The 16,883-nt window shown below is 44.0% G+C and overlaps 1 protein-coding gene across 3 annotated transcripts in view; it reads right to left on the bottom strand.

The window, feature by feature from the left end:
- Positions 1-16,883, bottom strand: part of eps15 (epidermal growth factor receptor pathway substrate 15) — a 217,462-nt gene that overhangs the window by 14,899 nt on the left and 185,680 nt on the right. For all 3 annotated transcript variants that reach the window (XM_068037147.1, XM_068037148.1, XM_068037145.1), the window contains exon 20: positions 7,757-7,902. In XM_068037147.1, the coding sequence (XP_067893248.1) occupies positions 7,757-7,902 (146 nt within the window). The remainder of the gene's footprint in view (positions 1-7,756; positions 7,903-16,883) is intronic.

Here is a 16,883-nt window from a genome sequence, read left to right as displayed (position 1 = left end):
AAAATTTGTGTCAGCACCCCTACTATATCCTCCCTTGCCTCACATTGCAGCCTGGGATACATCTCATCTGGGCCTGGGGATTTATCCACTTGTAAGCCCGCTAATACCTCCTCCTTTTCAATGCTAATATGTTCAGGTATATCACAATCCCTCTCCCTGATCACTACACCTACATCGCCCCTCTCCATAGTGAACACAGAGGAAAAGTAATCATTCAAAACCTCACCTATGTCCTCCGGCTCCACACACACATTGCCTCTTTGATCCCTAATGGGCCCCCACTTTTCCCCTGGTTATCCTCTTGCCCTTAACATACTTATAAAATGCATTGGGATTTTCCTTTATCTTGCCAGCCAGTGATTTTTCATGCCCCCTCTTCACTCTCCTAATTACTTTTTTTTTTAAGTACGCCCCTACGCTTTCTAAACTCCTCTCGGGCCTCCGCTGTTTTCAGTGCTCTGAATCTGCCATAAGCCTCCTTTTTTAACCTTATCCAATCCTCTATATCCCTTTGACATCCAGGGTTCCCTTGATTTGTTGATCCTACTCTTCATCTTTACGGGAACATGTTGTACCTGAACTCTCACTATTTCCTTTCTGAATGACTCCCACTGGTCTGATGTAGACTTTCCTATAAGAAGCTACTCCCAGTCCACTTTGGCCAGATCCTGTTTTATCATATTGAAATCTGCCTTCCCCCAATTCAGTACTTTCATTTCCGGTCCCTCTCTGTCCTTTTCCATAACTACCTTAAATCTTACAGAGTTATGGTCACTATCTCCGAAATGCTCCCCCACTGCCACTTCTACCACTTGTCTGGCTTCATTCCCTAGGATTAAGTCCAGTACTAGGACACTATGTGTTGGCTCAAAAAGTTCTCCTGAATGCAATTGAAGAATTCCGCCCCCTTTAAGCCTTTTGCACTAATACTATCCCCTCTAATATAGGGGAAGTTGAAATCCCCGATTATTACCCTATTATTTTTGCACCTGTTTGAGATTTGCCTACATATCTGCTCCTCTATCACTCCCTGACTGTTTGGAGACCTGTAGTACACTCCAAGCCAAGTGATTGCCCCCTTTTTGTTTTTAAGTTCTACCCATATGGCCTCATTAGAGGAACCTTCTAAGATATCATCCCTCCTTACTGCAGTAATTGACTCCTTGATTAATAGTGCAATGCCACCTCCTCTCTTACCCCCTCCCCTACCACGTCTGAAGATTCTATACCCTGGGATATTAATTAGAATTATAATTAGAATTAGAACATTACAGCGCAGTACAGGCCCTTCGGCCCTCGATGTTGCGCCGACCTGTGAAACCATCTGACCTACACTATTCCATTTTCATCCATGTGTCTATCCAATGTCCACTTAAATGCCCTTAAAGTTGGCGAATCTACTACTGCTGCAGGCAGGGCGTTCCACGCCCTTACTACTCTCTGAGTAAAGAAACTACCTCTCACATCAGTCCTATATCTATCACCCCTCAACTTGAAGCTATGTCCCCTCGTGTTTGCCATCACCATCCGAGGAAAAAGACGCTCACTATCCACCCTATCTAACCCTCTGATTATCTTACATGTCTCTATGAAGTCACCTCTCCTCCTCCTTCTCTCCAACGAAAACAACCTCAAGTCCCTCAGCCTTTCCTCGTAAGACCTTCCCTCCATACCAGGCAACATCCTAGTAAATCTCCTCTGCACCCTTTCCATAGCTTCCACATCCTTCCTATAATGCGGTGACCAGAACTGCACGCAATACTCCAGGTGCGGTCTCACCAGAGTTGTGTACAGCTGCAGCATGACCTCGTGGCTCCGAAACTCGACCCCCCTACTAATAAAAGCTAACACACCATATGCCTTCTTAACAGCCCTATTAACCTGGGTAGCAACCTTCAGGGATTTATGCACCTGGACACCAAGATCTCTCTGTTCATCTACACTACCAAGAATCTTCCCATTAGCCCAGTACTCTGCATTCCTGTTACTCCTTCCAAAGTGAATCACCTCACACTTTTCCGCATTAAACTCCATTTGCCATCTCTCAGCCCAGCTCTGCAGCCTATCTATGTCTCTCTGTACCCTACAACATCCTTCGGCACTATCCACAACTCCACCGACCTTAGTGTCATCTGCAAATTTACTAACCCACCCTTCTACACCCTCTTCCAGGTCATTTATAAAAATGACAAACAGCAGTGGCCCCAAAACAGATCCTTGCGGTACACCACTAGTAACTAAACTCCAGGATGAACATTTGCCATCAACCACCACCCTCTGTCTTCTTTCAGCTAGCCAATTTCTGATCCAAAGCTCTAAATCGCCTTCAACCCCATACTTCCGTATTTTCTGCAATAGCCTACCGTGGGGAACCTTATCAAACGCCTTACTGAAATCCATATATACCACATCCACTGCTTTACCCTCATCCACCTGTTTGGTCACCTTCTCGAAAAACTCAATAAGGTTTGTGAGGCACGACCTACCCGTCACAAAACCGTGCTGACTATCTCTAATGTACTTATTCTTTTCAAGATGATTATAAATCCTGTCTCTTATAACCTTTTCCAACATTTTACCCACAACCGAAGTAAGGCTCACAGGTCTATAATTACCAGGGCTGTCTCTACTCCCCTTCTTGAACAAGGGGACAACATTTGCTATCCTCCAGTCTTCCAGCACTATTCCTGTCGACAATGACGACATAAAGATCAAGGACAAAGGCTCTGCAATCTCCTCCCTAGCTTCCCAGAGAATCCTAGGATAAATCCCATCTGGCCCAGGGGACTTATCTATTTTCACACCTTCCAAAATTGATAACACCTCCTCCTTGTGAACCTCAATCCCATCTAGCCTCGTAGCCTGAATCTCAGTATTCTCAACAACATTTTCTTTCTCTACTGTAAATACTGACGCAAAATATTCATTTAACACTTCCCCTATCTCCTCTGATTCCACACACAACTTCCCACTACTATCCTTGATTGGCCCTAATCTAACTCTAGTCATTCTTTTATTCCTGATATACCTATAGAAAGCCTTAGGGTTTTCCCTGATCCGATCCACCAATGACTTCTCGTGTCCTCTCCTTGCTCTTCTTAGCTCTCCCTTTAGATCCTTCCTGGCTAGCTTGTAGCTCTCAAGCGCCCTAACTGAGCCTTCACGTCTCATCCTAACATAAGCCTTCTTCTTCCTCTTGACAAGCACTTCAACTTCTTTAGTAAACCACGGCTCCCTCGCACGACAACTTCCTCCCTGCCTCACAGGTACATACTTATCAAGGACACGCAGTAGCTGCTCCTTGAATAAGCTCCACATTTCGATTGTTCCCATCCCCTGCAGTTTCCTTCCCCATCCTACGCATCCTAAATCTTGCCTAATCGCATCATAATTTCCTTTCCCCCAGTTATAATTCTTGCCCTGCGGTATATACCTGTCCCTGCCCATCGCTAAGGTAAACCTAACCGAATTGTGATCACTATCACCAAAGTGCTCACCTACATCTAAATCTAACACCTGGCCGGGTTCATTTCCCAGTACCAAATCCAATGTGGCTTCGCCCCTGGTTGGCCTGTCTACATACTGTGTCAGAAAACCCTCCTGCACACACTGGACAAAAACTGACCCATCTAAAGTACTCGAACTATAGTATTTCCAGTCGATATTTGGAAAGTTAAAGTCCCCCATAACAACTACCCTGTTACTCTCACCCCTGTCGAGAATCATCTTCGCTATCCTTTCCGCTACATCTCTGGAACTATTCGGAGGTCTATAAAAGACTCCCAACAGGGTAACCTCACCTCTCCTGTTTCTAACCTCAGCCCATACTACCTCAGTAGACGAGTCCTCAAACATCCTTTCTGTCGCTGTAATACTCTCCTTGATTAACAATGCCACACCCCCCCCTCTTTTACCATCTTCTCTGTTCTTACTGAAACATCTAAATCCCGGAATCTGCAACATCCATTCCTGCCCCTGCTCTACCCATGTCTCCGAAATGGCCACAACATCGAGATCCCAGGTACCAACCCATGCTGCAAGCTCACCCACCTTATTCCGGATGCTCCTGGCGTTGAAATAGACACACTTTAAACCAGGTTCTTGCTTGCCAGTGCCCTCTTGCGTCCTTGTAACCATATCCCTGACCTCACTACTCTCAACATCCTGTACACTGGCACTACAATTTAGGTTCCCATTCCCCTGCTGAATTAGTTTAAACCCCCCCGAAGAGCACTAGCAAACCTCCCCCCCAGGATATTGGTACCCCTCTGGTTCAGGTGAAGACCATCCTGTTTGTAGAGGTCCCACCTACCCCAGAAAGAGCCCCAATTATCCAGGAAACCAAAACCCTCCCTCCTGCACCATCCCTGCAGCCACGTATTCAACTCCTCTCTCTCCCTATTCCTCGCTTCGCTATCACGTGGCACGGGCAACAACCCAGAGATAACAACTCTGTTTGTTCTCGCTCTAAGCTTCCACCCTAGCTCCCTAAATTTCTGTCTTAAATCCCCATCTCTCTTCCTACCTATGTCGTTGGTGCCTATGTGGACCACGACTTGGGGCTGCTCCCCCTCCCCATTAAGGATCCCAAAAACACGATCCGAGACATCACGAACCCTGGCACCTGGGAGGCAACACACCAACCGTGAGTCTCTCTCGTTCCCACAGAACCTCCTATCTGTTCCCCTAACTATGGAGTCCCCAATGACTGATGTTCTGCTCCTCTTCCCCCTTCCCTTCTGAGCAACAGGGACAGACTCTGTGCCAGATACCTGTACCCCATTGCTTACCCCTGGTAAGTCGTCCCCCGCAACAGTATCCAAAACGGTATACCTGTCGTTGAGGGAAACGGCCACAGGGGATCCCTGCACTGCCTGCTGGTTCCCTCTCCTTCCCCTGACGGTAACCCATCTACCTACTTCTTTTACCTGAGGTGTGACTACCTCCCCATAACTCCTCTCAATAACCTCCTCCGCCTCCCGAATGATCCAAAGTTCATCCAGCTCCAGCTCCCTAACGCGGTTCTCGAGGAGCTGGAGTTGGGTGCACTTCCCACAGATGCAGTCAGCAGGGACACTCTTGGCGACCCTTACCTCCCACATTCTGCAGGAGGAACATACAACTGCCTTAACCTCCATTCCCACTATTCCAAATTCCCAACAAATCTAGCTGAAATTGACTTCACAGCTGTAAGCCCGTTCACGCACCTCCGTTGCTATCCAAGCTGCAGTCACCGAAACTAAAAGCTGCCAGTCCTGCCCTTCCCTCAACCATGTCTCAGTGATAGCAATAATATCATATTCCCATGTGTTAATCAATGCCCTCAATTTATCTGCCTTACTAGTAAGACTCCTTGCATTAAAATAGATACAATCCAGCCTTGCATTACTTGCTTGAGCCTGAACAGGTCCATGTTTCCTCTGCCCTCCAGACTGACTTAGCTTCTGTTCTATATTTGATTGTTCTTTCTTTCTTTTCTTTTGGGCCTCCTTATCTCGAGAGACAATGGATACGCGCCTGGAGGTGGTCAGTGGTTTGTGAAGCAGCGCCTGGAGTGGCTATAAAGGCCAATTCTGGAGTGACAGGCTCTTCCACAGGTGCTGCAGAGAAATTTGTTTGTTGGGGCTGTTGCACAGTTGGCTCTCCCCTTGCGCCTCTGTCTTTTTTCCCGCCAACTACTAAGTCTCTTCGACTCGCCACAATTTAGCCCTGTCTTTATGGCTGCCCGCCAGCTCTGGCGAATGCTGGCAACTGACTCCCACGACTTGTGATCAATGTCACACGATTTCATGTCGCGTTTGCAGACGTCTTTATAACGGAGACATGGACGGCCGGTGGGTCTGATACCAGTGGCGAGCTCGCTGTACAATGTGTCTTTGGGGATCCTGCCATCTTCCATGCGGCTCACATGGCCAAGCCATCTCAAGCGCCGCTGACTCAGTAGTGTGTATAAGCTGGGGGTGTTGGCCGCTTCAAGGACTTCTGTGTTGGAGATATAGTCCTGCCACCTGATGCCAAGTATTCTCCGAAGGCAGCGAAGATGGAATGAATTGAGACGTCGCTCTTGGCTGGCATACGTTGTCCAGGCCTCGCTGCCGTAGAGCAAGGTACTGAGGACACAGGCCTGATACACTCGGACTTTTGTGTTCCGTGTCAGTGCGCCATTTTCCCACACTCTCTTGGCCAGTCTGGACATAGCAGTGGAAGCCTTACCCATGCGCTTGTTGATTTCTGCATCTAGAGTGGTGTGAAACAGGGCTGTGTTCTCGCACCCACACTTTTTGGGATTTTCTTCTCCCTGCTGCTTTCACATGCGTTCAAATCCTCTGAAGAAGGAATTTTCCTCCACACAAGATCAGGGGGCAGGTTGTTCAACCTTGCCCGTCTAAGAGCGAAGTCCAAAGTACGGAAAGTCCTCATCAGAGAACTCCTCTTTGCTGACGATGCTGCTTTAACATCTCACACTGAAGAATGCCTGCAGAGTCTCATCGACAGGTTTGCGTTTGCCTGCAATGAATTTGGCCTAACCATCAGCCTCAAGAAAACGAACATCATGGGGCAGGATGTCAGAAATGCTCCATCCATCAATATTGGCGACCACGCTCTGGAAGTGGTTCAAGAGTTCACCTACCTAGGCTCAACTATCACCATATTTGATTGTACATCACCCCTTACTGTGCTTCCACTATGTATCCCACCACCCCCCCACCTGCCAAATTAGTTAAACCTCCCACAAAAGCACGAGCAAACCTCCCAGCAAGGATGTAGGTCCTGTTCTGGTGAAACCCGTCCAACTTATGCAGATCCCACCTTTGCCAGAAACAGGCCCAGTGATCCAGGAAACTAAAGCCCTCCCTCCTGTACCATCTCTTCAGCCATGCATTCATCTGCTCTAACCTCTTATTCCTTTACTCACTAGCCCTTGGCACCGGAAGAAACCAAGAGATTACAACCCTTAAGGTCCTACTTTTTAATCTGCTACCTAGCTCCCTGAATTCTTTTTGCAGGACCTCATCCCTCTTTCTACCTATGTCATTGGTACCAATGTGGACCATGACCTCCGGCTGTGCACTCTCACCCTCCAGAATTACAACTAAGTCTGTTCCTGTCCTCACCTTGTGTCTAGACACTTGACTTTACTGGCATGATGCACTGGATAATTACCAGGAGCAGAAACTTTGACTAATTTTGACATCAGGGGTTTTAAGACACCACTTCTAACACCAAGAATGCACCCTACCAATTTATCACAGATAATGACTGAATTTTGGCAGCATATACATGAAATGATCCACTTTGGAACAATGGTTAAGTATAATTTTTTTTTGTTACATCATGTAAAGCGGCATGTGGAATTTCTTCAAGGACACAGCAACACATTTACATAGTCACTTAATCATCTACTACTTAGCATTAAGAAATAATTTTTCAATCCCTTGAAAATAACCCTCGTCCTCTGCCCATTCTACTTTAACCAACCACTAACAAGCATATGACTGACATGGGCTGTCCTTTCCTCAGATTTAGTTCCTTCTCTGTGGAGCAGCTTCTGCCCTACGGCGTTCTCAATGATTTGGTCAACTTTTGGACCTTGAAGTGCCCAAAGGCTACAGGATAAACTTTTGTCCTTTCACTGCATATCACAGTTCTCCAATATATCACTAGCTGCCTACAGAATCATTTTTAGATTGGATACCTTCTATTTGGTAAAGCAACACAAGCCTCTATGGTATACATAACTTCTTTCCATACTTACTGATTCCACATTATTGTTGGTTATTGTGGTACTGAAAGGATCAGGCTCAGTAGATGTAAATGGGTCACTTGAAGACTGTTGAAAGAAGTTATCAGAAGCATCTGCAAATGGATCTGTGCCTTTAAAAGGATCTCCTCCAAAAGGATCTGCAAAGATATCGTACAAATAACAGACGGAAAATATCCCAAAATCAAAAAACTGTTACCACAGGGCCAATGACTTCAATAAACCTCAAGTAAGTTGTTTTACAGACAAGAAACATTTCGAGACACAGAACAAAATGACTCTGAATATAAACTGCACGTAATCGAGATCATCAGCTTCACAGCATGACTGAGAAAATCTACTGAAAATGGGAGTCATTAGTACTCGTATTGTATCCGAAAGAGTAAAGAAAGCAGTAAACTGGAAGCAGATTTAAAATGTTAACTTTATGCACGTTGAAACAAGTCGATAATATTTCTGATATCTCAGGTATAAAATGTAATGTTGTAGTAAGCTATACAAATTAGGAAGATTAGAGATTTTACCCCTGGTCTGAGCAGCTGAGTAGCAAGAGGAATACTACAACTAACCTAAAAGCAAAATACTGCGGATGCTGGAAATCGGAAATAAAAACAAGAAATGCTGGAAATACTCAGCAGGTCTGGCAGCATCTGTGGACAGAGAAGCAGAGTTAATGTTTCAGGTCACTGACCCTTCTTCAGAACTGGCAAATATTAGAAATGTAAAAGGTTATAAGCAAGTAAAGCGGGGGTGGGGCAAAAGATAATAAAGGAGAAGGTGTAAATAGGACAAGGTCACAGAAAGCTGATGAGAAGCTCATGGAGCAAAGGCAAACAATATGTTAATGGTGTGTTGAAAGACAAAGCATTAGTACAGATAGGGTGTTAACGGACTGAAAATTGAACAGCCGCAAGTACAAACATGAAAAAAAAGTGGGTAAGCAAACTGAACAAACTAAGATGAAATAAAATAAACACAAAAAAATATTTTAAAAAGGAAAAAGAAAAATATAACTAAAAATAAAAGTATAATGGGGGGGGCCCGTCATGCTCTGAAATTATTGAACTCAATGTTCAGTCCGGCAGGCTGCAGTGTGCCTAATCGGTAAATGAGATGCTGTTCCTCGAGCTTGCGTTGATGTTCATTGGAACACTGCAGCAATCCCAGGACAGAGATGTGAGCATGAGAGCAGGGGGGAGTGTTGAAATGGCATTCAAACTTTTATTTTTAGTTATTTTTTCCTTTTTCCTTTTTAAAATTTTTTATTTGTGTTTATTTTATTTTATTTCATCTTCATTTGTTCAGTTTGCTTACCCACTGTTTTTTTTTCATGTTTATACTTGCGGCTGTTCAATTTTCAATCCGTTAACACCCTATCTGTACTAATGCTTTGTCTTTCAACACACCATTAACATATTGTTTGCCTTTGCTTCACGAGCTTCTTGTCAGCTATTCTGTGACTTTGTCCTATTTGCACCTTCTCCTCTGTTATCTCTTGCCCCACCCCCGCTTTACTTGCTTATAACCTTTTACATTTCTAATATTTGCCAGTTCTGAAGAAGGGTCAGTGACCTGAAACGTTAACTCTGCTTCCCTTTCCACAGATGCTGCCGTACCTGCTGAGTATTTCCAGCATTTCTTGTTTTTACTACAACTAACCTCATGCTCTCAGGCTAAAAATTGAGAAAGGAAAAATCAACCGTGGTTCCTGTTCCTGATCATAATCCAATAACACCTCACATTTTTATTGGAAAGTATTTGCTTGAGGATATCAGGCAGATATCACGTGATTTGGCTGCAACTGCCTCCCCTCACATACCTCACTCTGCTTCCAAAATGAGAAAAAAACTACTGATAGTCACACAAATAAGATTGAAGTAGATTATTGGCACTCATGGACTATATGTCAAGGTAAGATAGCATCTCCAGGAGAGATTACAGTAAAGTCCTATGTTGTAAAGTTTGAAAACATGCTATTTATAGTTTTGCTGCTCTTTCCATTCAGAAAAGGAGAAAAATGATTTTTTTTTTTTTAAAAGGGAGATGGAAAATTCAACGTTTCCAATAATTCAAATTAGTCACAAGCTGGAGATCTTCCAACTGTTTAAACAAATGCCACAATATGCTGGGTAGGTAGCATACCAGTCTGCCCCAATTCCCCACAGGTTTCTGTTCTCAGCCAGTTTTGAATGGTTGTTGAGCAGAACCTAGATGCTTTCCTGTAGGAAGGTAAGGAACAATTAATGTTTGAATCACCCCAGTTACAAAGTGGCTTTCAGGACTTGATCTGGAATGAGGGATTTGAAAACATAACAGTAAAAATACATGTTTTAAAAATCACCAAAAAACTTGACAGTGCAAAATTGAATTATCAGACTGTTGTGTTCTGATTAAGCAGTAGCAATGGACACAACATCGAAGGAATTATCACTTCACTTGGCTGAGTTTCTAAAGGAATCCTAGCAGGAATATCTGTGATGATTCACAGGCTGTCATGGTAGCAAAGAATCCAATGTAAAATGAATAAAATTTTATCTATGAACAGGACACAATTAGTGAAGGACAGTAAAACTTCAACAGTTATTCAAAGGTTAAATTTGAGCACCTTTGTTTCTCCATTGAGAATGTGATCTTCTCAAGTTATGCAATCCAGCATATAATTTCCAGAGACAAAAACAAGAAATGCTGGAATCACTCAGCAGGTCTGGCAGCATCTGTGGAAAGAGAAGCAGAGTTAACGTTTCGTGTCAGTGACCCTTCTTCGGTTCCGAAGAAGGGTCACTGACCCGAAACGTTAACTCTGCTTCTCTTTCCACAGATGCTGCCAGACCTGCTGAGTGATTCCAGCATTTCTTGTTTTTGTTTCAGATTTCCAGCATCCGCAGTATTTTGCTTTTAATATAATTTCCAGAGGACTGCCTGAAATTCCTCTGCACAAAATTTTCCCAGGCAGAACCAATTTTACCCAAAAACATACCACTACCAATAATTTAGCCCCTTTTAAGTTGGCATGCTGTACAACAGTTGTCTTGATTCCCTCCCCCGCTGTCTCTCACTCCACAGCTGATATCAAAACTTATGTCTTACTAAGAGCTGTGATGACAGTCACTTTTGAGCTCAGGACGTATACAATTCTAGAACAGACACTCCCTGCAGCAGTTGGTGTGTGCTGAAAGAAATGCAAATGAGGCACAGAGGATACAGTGGATCCACATACAGTGTTTGAATAAAAAGTGAACATGACTTATTGTAGATATCAACACTTAAGAAACATGGGGAGACAGTAGTGTAGCGGTAATGTCACTGAATGAGTAATCCAAAGGCCCTGGCTAATGCTCCGGGTTCAAAATCCATCCCGGCAGCTGGTGGAATTTAAACTCAATTAATTAATAAATTAATTAAAAATCTGGAATTGAAAGCTAGTAATGGTGTCACGAAACAATCGCTAGTCGTAAACACCCACCTGGTTCACTAATGTCCTTTAGGGAAGGAAATCTGCTGTCCTTACCTGGTCTGGCCTACATGTGACTCCAGACCCACAGCAATGTGGTTGACACTTAACTGCCCTCTGAAATAGCCTAGCAAGCCATTCAGTTGTCAAGGGCAATTAGGCATTGGCAACAAATGCTGGACTTGCTAGCAATGCCCACATCCCATTAAAGAATTTTTTTATAGGTTTCCAATGCTATGAAAAGGAAACTAAATACAATGGAGGCAGAGCTAGGAAATTTCCACTATTTGATATCTATAGTGAAATGCTCACTACAATCTTGTAGAATTATTTAATGGTGAGGAATAAGTTTAATTCTCAGGTCCATGATTAAGGTATTATGTGTGATATTGGACAGTATTTACATTATTACTATACAATGCTCTCCTGACTGACCTCTCATCTTCCACCCTACATAAATTTGTGTTCATCCAAAACTTTGCTGCTAGTAGTCTAACTTGCACCAAGTCCCATTCACCCATCACCCCTGTACTTGCTGACCTACATTGGCTCCCAGTCTGACAATAGCTCAATTTTAAAAACCCCATCCTTGTTTTCAAATAGCTCCATGGCCTCACTTGTCTTTATTTCTGTAACCCCCTACAGCACTACAAGCCTTTGAGATTTCTACATTCATCCAATTGTGGCATCTTGTGCATTCCATTTTAATCACTCCACCAATGGCGGCTGTGCTTTCAGCTGTCTTGACCCTAAGAGCTCTGGTATTCCCTCCTAAATTTTTCAGACTCTTGAACTCTCCTCTGCTCCTTTAAGATGCTCTATGACTAAGCTTTTAGTCATCTATTCTGATAGCTCCTTCTGTGACTAGCGACAAAACTTTTTTTGATAACGCTCTTGTTCAGCGTCTTGGAACATGTTGCTATGTTAAAAGGGCTATATAAAACCAAGTTGTTGCTGACTGCAGCAGGGGAAGCAGAAAGGAGTAGAGCAGATCAGCAAAGCATGAAGGGAGAGAGTAGCATTTTAAAACAGCGCGGGGAAACACTGGCAGCAGCAGTACCATAATAAAGCACAGTGCGAGAATGGAGCAGCGGCGAAGGGGTAGAGATATATCGCAAAATGACATCACAGGACAAGAAGTCACGTGTGGTGAAGTCACGTGTGGTGAACACACTGGTAAGCTTTGAATTTTTATTTAAATATAATTTTATTTAAATTAATCAACTTTAAAGTAAGACTAGATCATCTGATTAGCATACAATTAAGGCCAATTTGATAACTTACAATCAGTGTTCAATTAATTAAATATAGGGGGAAAAGTTAAAATTAAATACTAACACTACAGGGTTCTGAATTTTTCAGTCAATTAAAATCTAAGGTACTTCAAGTTAAGTAAAAACATTTCAGTTAACCTCCCTACAAAATAAAGTGACATCAGCACAAGAGAAGCAGCTGATTGGTGAGGAGATGGTGAGTCTTCATTTATTTAAGTCAGAAGTTTAACTGTCAAATAAATAGAGGCATGGCAGGGCAGCTCAGTCCTGTGGAATGTGCATTCTGCTCCATGTGGGAACTCCAAGACGCTTCTCGTGGCCTTGACAACATCATGTGTAGGAAATGTCCCTAGCTGCAGCACATCCATGAAGTTGAGCGTTTCATGGATAGCACGCTAATAGATGTGGTCACCTCGCAGCTTAAGGGTATGCAGACAGAGAGGGAATGGGTGACCGCCAAGCAGTCATGACAGACCAGGCTGGTGGTGCAGGAATCCCGAGTGCATCTTACTCTCCAATCAGCATTCAGTTCTGAATACTGGTAAGAGTGATGGTTCCTCTGGGGTGTGAAGCCAGAGCCCAAGCCCATGGCAACACAGCTGGCTCAGCAGGACAAGGGGTGGGGGTGGGGGGGGGCAAGGGCAAGAAGATTGGAAAAGCAATAGTGATAGGGGATTCGATAGTTAGGAGAACAGACAAGCATGTCTGCAACCACAGAACTGAATTCAGGATGATATGTTGTCTTCCTGGTGCCAGGGTCAAGGATGTCACTAAGTGGCTGCAGAGCACTCTGAGGATGGAGGGTGAACAGCCAGTGGTCATGGTCCATAATGGTATCAACAACATAGGTAGAAAGAGGGATGAAGTCCTGCAGACAGAGTTTAGGCAGCTCGCAAAGAAACTAGCAAGAAGGACTCAAAAGGTAATGATCTCCAGATTACTTCAGGTACATCTGTACAACTGAGTTCAGGAATAGAAGGATAAGACAGATGAATGCGTAGCTGGTGAAATGGTGCAGGAGGGAGGGCTTTAGCTTCCTGGGACATTGGGACTGGTTCCTGGGGAGATGGGACCAGGACAAACCGGATGGGTTGCACCTGAACAGAGCTGGGACCTACGTCCTTGCAGAGCGATTTGTTAGTGATATTGCAGAGGGTATAAACTAACTTGGCAGGGGTCTGGAAACAAGGAGGTAATATTAGAGAGGAAAACCAAGATGCACAGAGAATTGGGAGAGACAGATAGCATTAGGGTAGGAAATAGTAAGCTATTAGGTGAAGTCAGAAGAAGAGGGAATGTAATAAGGTCTAAATTAGGTTTACTGTACTTCTATGTGAGTGCACGCAGTGTGGTAAATAAGGCTAATGAGCTGCCAATGCAGAAAGCCACGTGGAAGTATGATGTTGTGGCGATAACAGAGACCTGGCTCAAAAAAGGACAGGACTGGGTACTAAATAATCCTGGATACAAGATGTTCAGAAAAGATAGGGAAGGAAAGAAAGGAGGAGGCATAACAGTATTGATTAAGAAGAACATTACAGTGCTGTAGAGAGGGGTCAAGGACAGAAGCTATTTGGTTAGAGCTAAGAAACAACAGAGGTACCATTAGACTACTGAGTGTATTCTATAGGCCACCAACCAGTGGGTAAGATATAGAGGAACAAATTTGCAAGGGAATTACAGAGAGGTGCAAGAATTATGGAGTAGTTATAAATAGTCATTTGGTAGTACATAACTTGAGTATTGCTGAAAATAGAGACATTTTGTTGAAGCTTTTCAACTTGCACTCATCAGGACAGTATGCAAGAATACCAATGTAAGGGAAAACAACAAATTTATACTGTATGAGAAGAGAGTGCTGATTGGTTGGCAAGTGGATTCTAACTGGTAGAGGCATTGCCATCGAGAATGCACCAGTTTGTGGTGACTGACAGTTAACTGCCACGCTTTGTTTGAAATTTAAAACAGAGAGCTTGACTCTGATTGGCCAAGGCATTGCCCTGAGGAATGAACCAGCTGTCGCTTATTTTGTTTAGCTGAAACAGGCACAATGTGTGTACATGTTCTTTCTGTCTGCAAAGAACAGGGCCCTGAGTATTAATATATGTAGCTTCCAGTCTGCACAAATGCGCCACACTGCAAGCCCGACTCAAAATCTTAAATTGGTTGTCAGCGTAATTCTTAACACACTGAGGATTATTTTGCAAATGTTGTCCAATCACAGAATCACATCTAATGTTGGACACTGTGTTTTGAGTTTTGCAAGCACGGGATGGTTGGGTACGGTCTGTAACTTGCCTGTCGCGAACAGCGAAAGGGACACGCTGTTTGATACGATCCACCAGTCTTTGAGACATACGGCCTATATACCTAGAATCACACTGGCATTGAAATTCATATATCATATTACTCATTTGTGTGATAGGCAGAACGTCCTTTTGACTTGATGGCAGCATCCTGTTAATGGCGAACACCATACGTGTTGCTACTGCACAGCAGCAGTGTGAAACAGCTAGTTTCACCTGTTGCTCAAATTTTTGGGATCAATTACCCTTCCAGGGTAATGTGAGGTAGACTGGGCACTTTTCAGGACCGAAAATGACGGCCTTAGGTGCGTTCATAAGATCATTTCTCGATAGCAAGAGTGCAAAAGATAGAGAGGGGCAAGAGTTTCTAGAGCATGTTAAAGAGAATTTTCTATATCAATATGTTTGCAGTCCAACAAGAAAGGAGGCATTGCTGGATCTGGTTCTGGAGAATGGGATGGGTCAAGTGGATCAAGTGTCAGTAGGGTAACATTTAGAGGACAGTGATCATTGCATCATAAGGTTTAGGTTGGCTATGGAAAAGGACAAGGAGCAATCCAAAGGAAAAATATTTCAGTGGGGGAGGGCCAAATTTAATGGAGTGACAACGGATTTGGCCCAAGTAACTTGGAATCAAAGACTGGCAGGCAAAACTGTGATCGAACAACGGGCTGTCTTCACAGAGGAGATAGTTTGAATATAGTCAAGGTACATTCCCATGAGGGGGCAAGGAAGGGCAAACAAATTCAGAACTCCCTGGATGATGAATGAAATAGAGATGAAGATGAAGCAGAAAAAGGGTGTGTATGACTCAAGACAGGTGGATAATACAATTGAGAACCTAGCTGAAAATAGAAGGTTCAGAGGGGAAGTGAAAAAACTAATAAGAGAAGCAAAGAGACAGTATGAGAAGAAACTGCCAGCTTACATAAAAGGGAATCCAATTATATAGGCATATAAATAGCAAAAGGGTGGTAAAAGGGGGAGAGAATCCAATTAAGGACCTAAAAGGCAGTTTACACCAGTAGGCAGGGGGCATGGTTGAGCTACTAAATGACTATTCTGCATCTGTCTTTGCCAAGGAAGATGATGCCGCCCAAGTAATAGTGAAAGAGGTGGCAATTGAGACACTGGATGGGCTAAAAATTGATAAAGAGGAGGTATTAGACAGGCTGGCTGGCTATACTTAAAATTGATAAGTCATCAGGACCAAATGAGATGCATCCGAGGATACTGAGGGAAGCAAGATGGAAATTGCGGAGGCACTGGCCATAATTTTCCAATCCTCCTTAGATTGGAGGAGTGGTGCCAGAGGACTGGAGAATTGCAAATGTTACACCCTTGTTCAAAAAAGGGTGTAAGGATAAGCCCAGCAACTACAGGCCAGTCAGTTTAACCTCAGTGGTGGGCAAGCTTTTAGAAACGATAATCCAATACAAAATTAAGAGTCATTTGGACAAATGTGGATTTGTTAAGGGTAAACTTTGGTTAACTAACTTACTTGAGTTTTTTGATGAGGTAACAGTGAGGGTAATGTGATTGATGTGGTGTACATGAACTTCCAAAAGTTCTTCTTTGGCCTCCTTATCTCGAAAGACAATGGGTAAGCGCATGGAGGTGGTCAGTGGTGTGTGGAGCAGCGCCTGGAGTGGCTATAAAGGCCAATTCTAGAGTGACAGGCTCTTCCACAGGTGCTGCAGAAAAATTTTGTTTGTCGGGGCTGTTACACAGTTGGCCCTCCCCTTGCACTTTTGTCTTTTTTCCTGCCAACTGCTAAATCTCTTCGACTCGCCACACTTCAGCCCAGCCTTTATGGCTGCCCGCCAGCTCTGGCGAACGCTGGCAACTGACTCCCACGACTTGTGATCAATGTCACAGGACTTCATGTCGCGTTTGCAGACGTCTTTAAAGCGGAGACGTGGACGGCCGGTGGGTCTGATACCAGTGGCGAGCTCGCTGTACAATGTGTCTTTGGGGATCCTGCCATCTTCCATGCGGCTCGCATGGCCAAGCCATCTCAAGCGCCGTTGACTCAGTAGTGTGTATAAGCTGGGGATGTTGGCCGCCTCGAGGACTTCTGTGTTGGAGAT

This window comes from Heterodontus francisci, chromosome 8 (assembly GCF_036365525.1).
Source record: "Heterodontus francisci isolate sHetFra1 chromosome 8, sHetFra1.hap1, whole genome shotgun sequence".
NCBI classification, from domain to species: domain Eukaryota; kingdom Metazoa; phylum Chordata; class Chondrichthyes; order Heterodontiformes; family Heterodontidae; genus Heterodontus; species Heterodontus francisci.
This window is presented reverse-complemented; position numbering and strand designations above follow the sequence as displayed.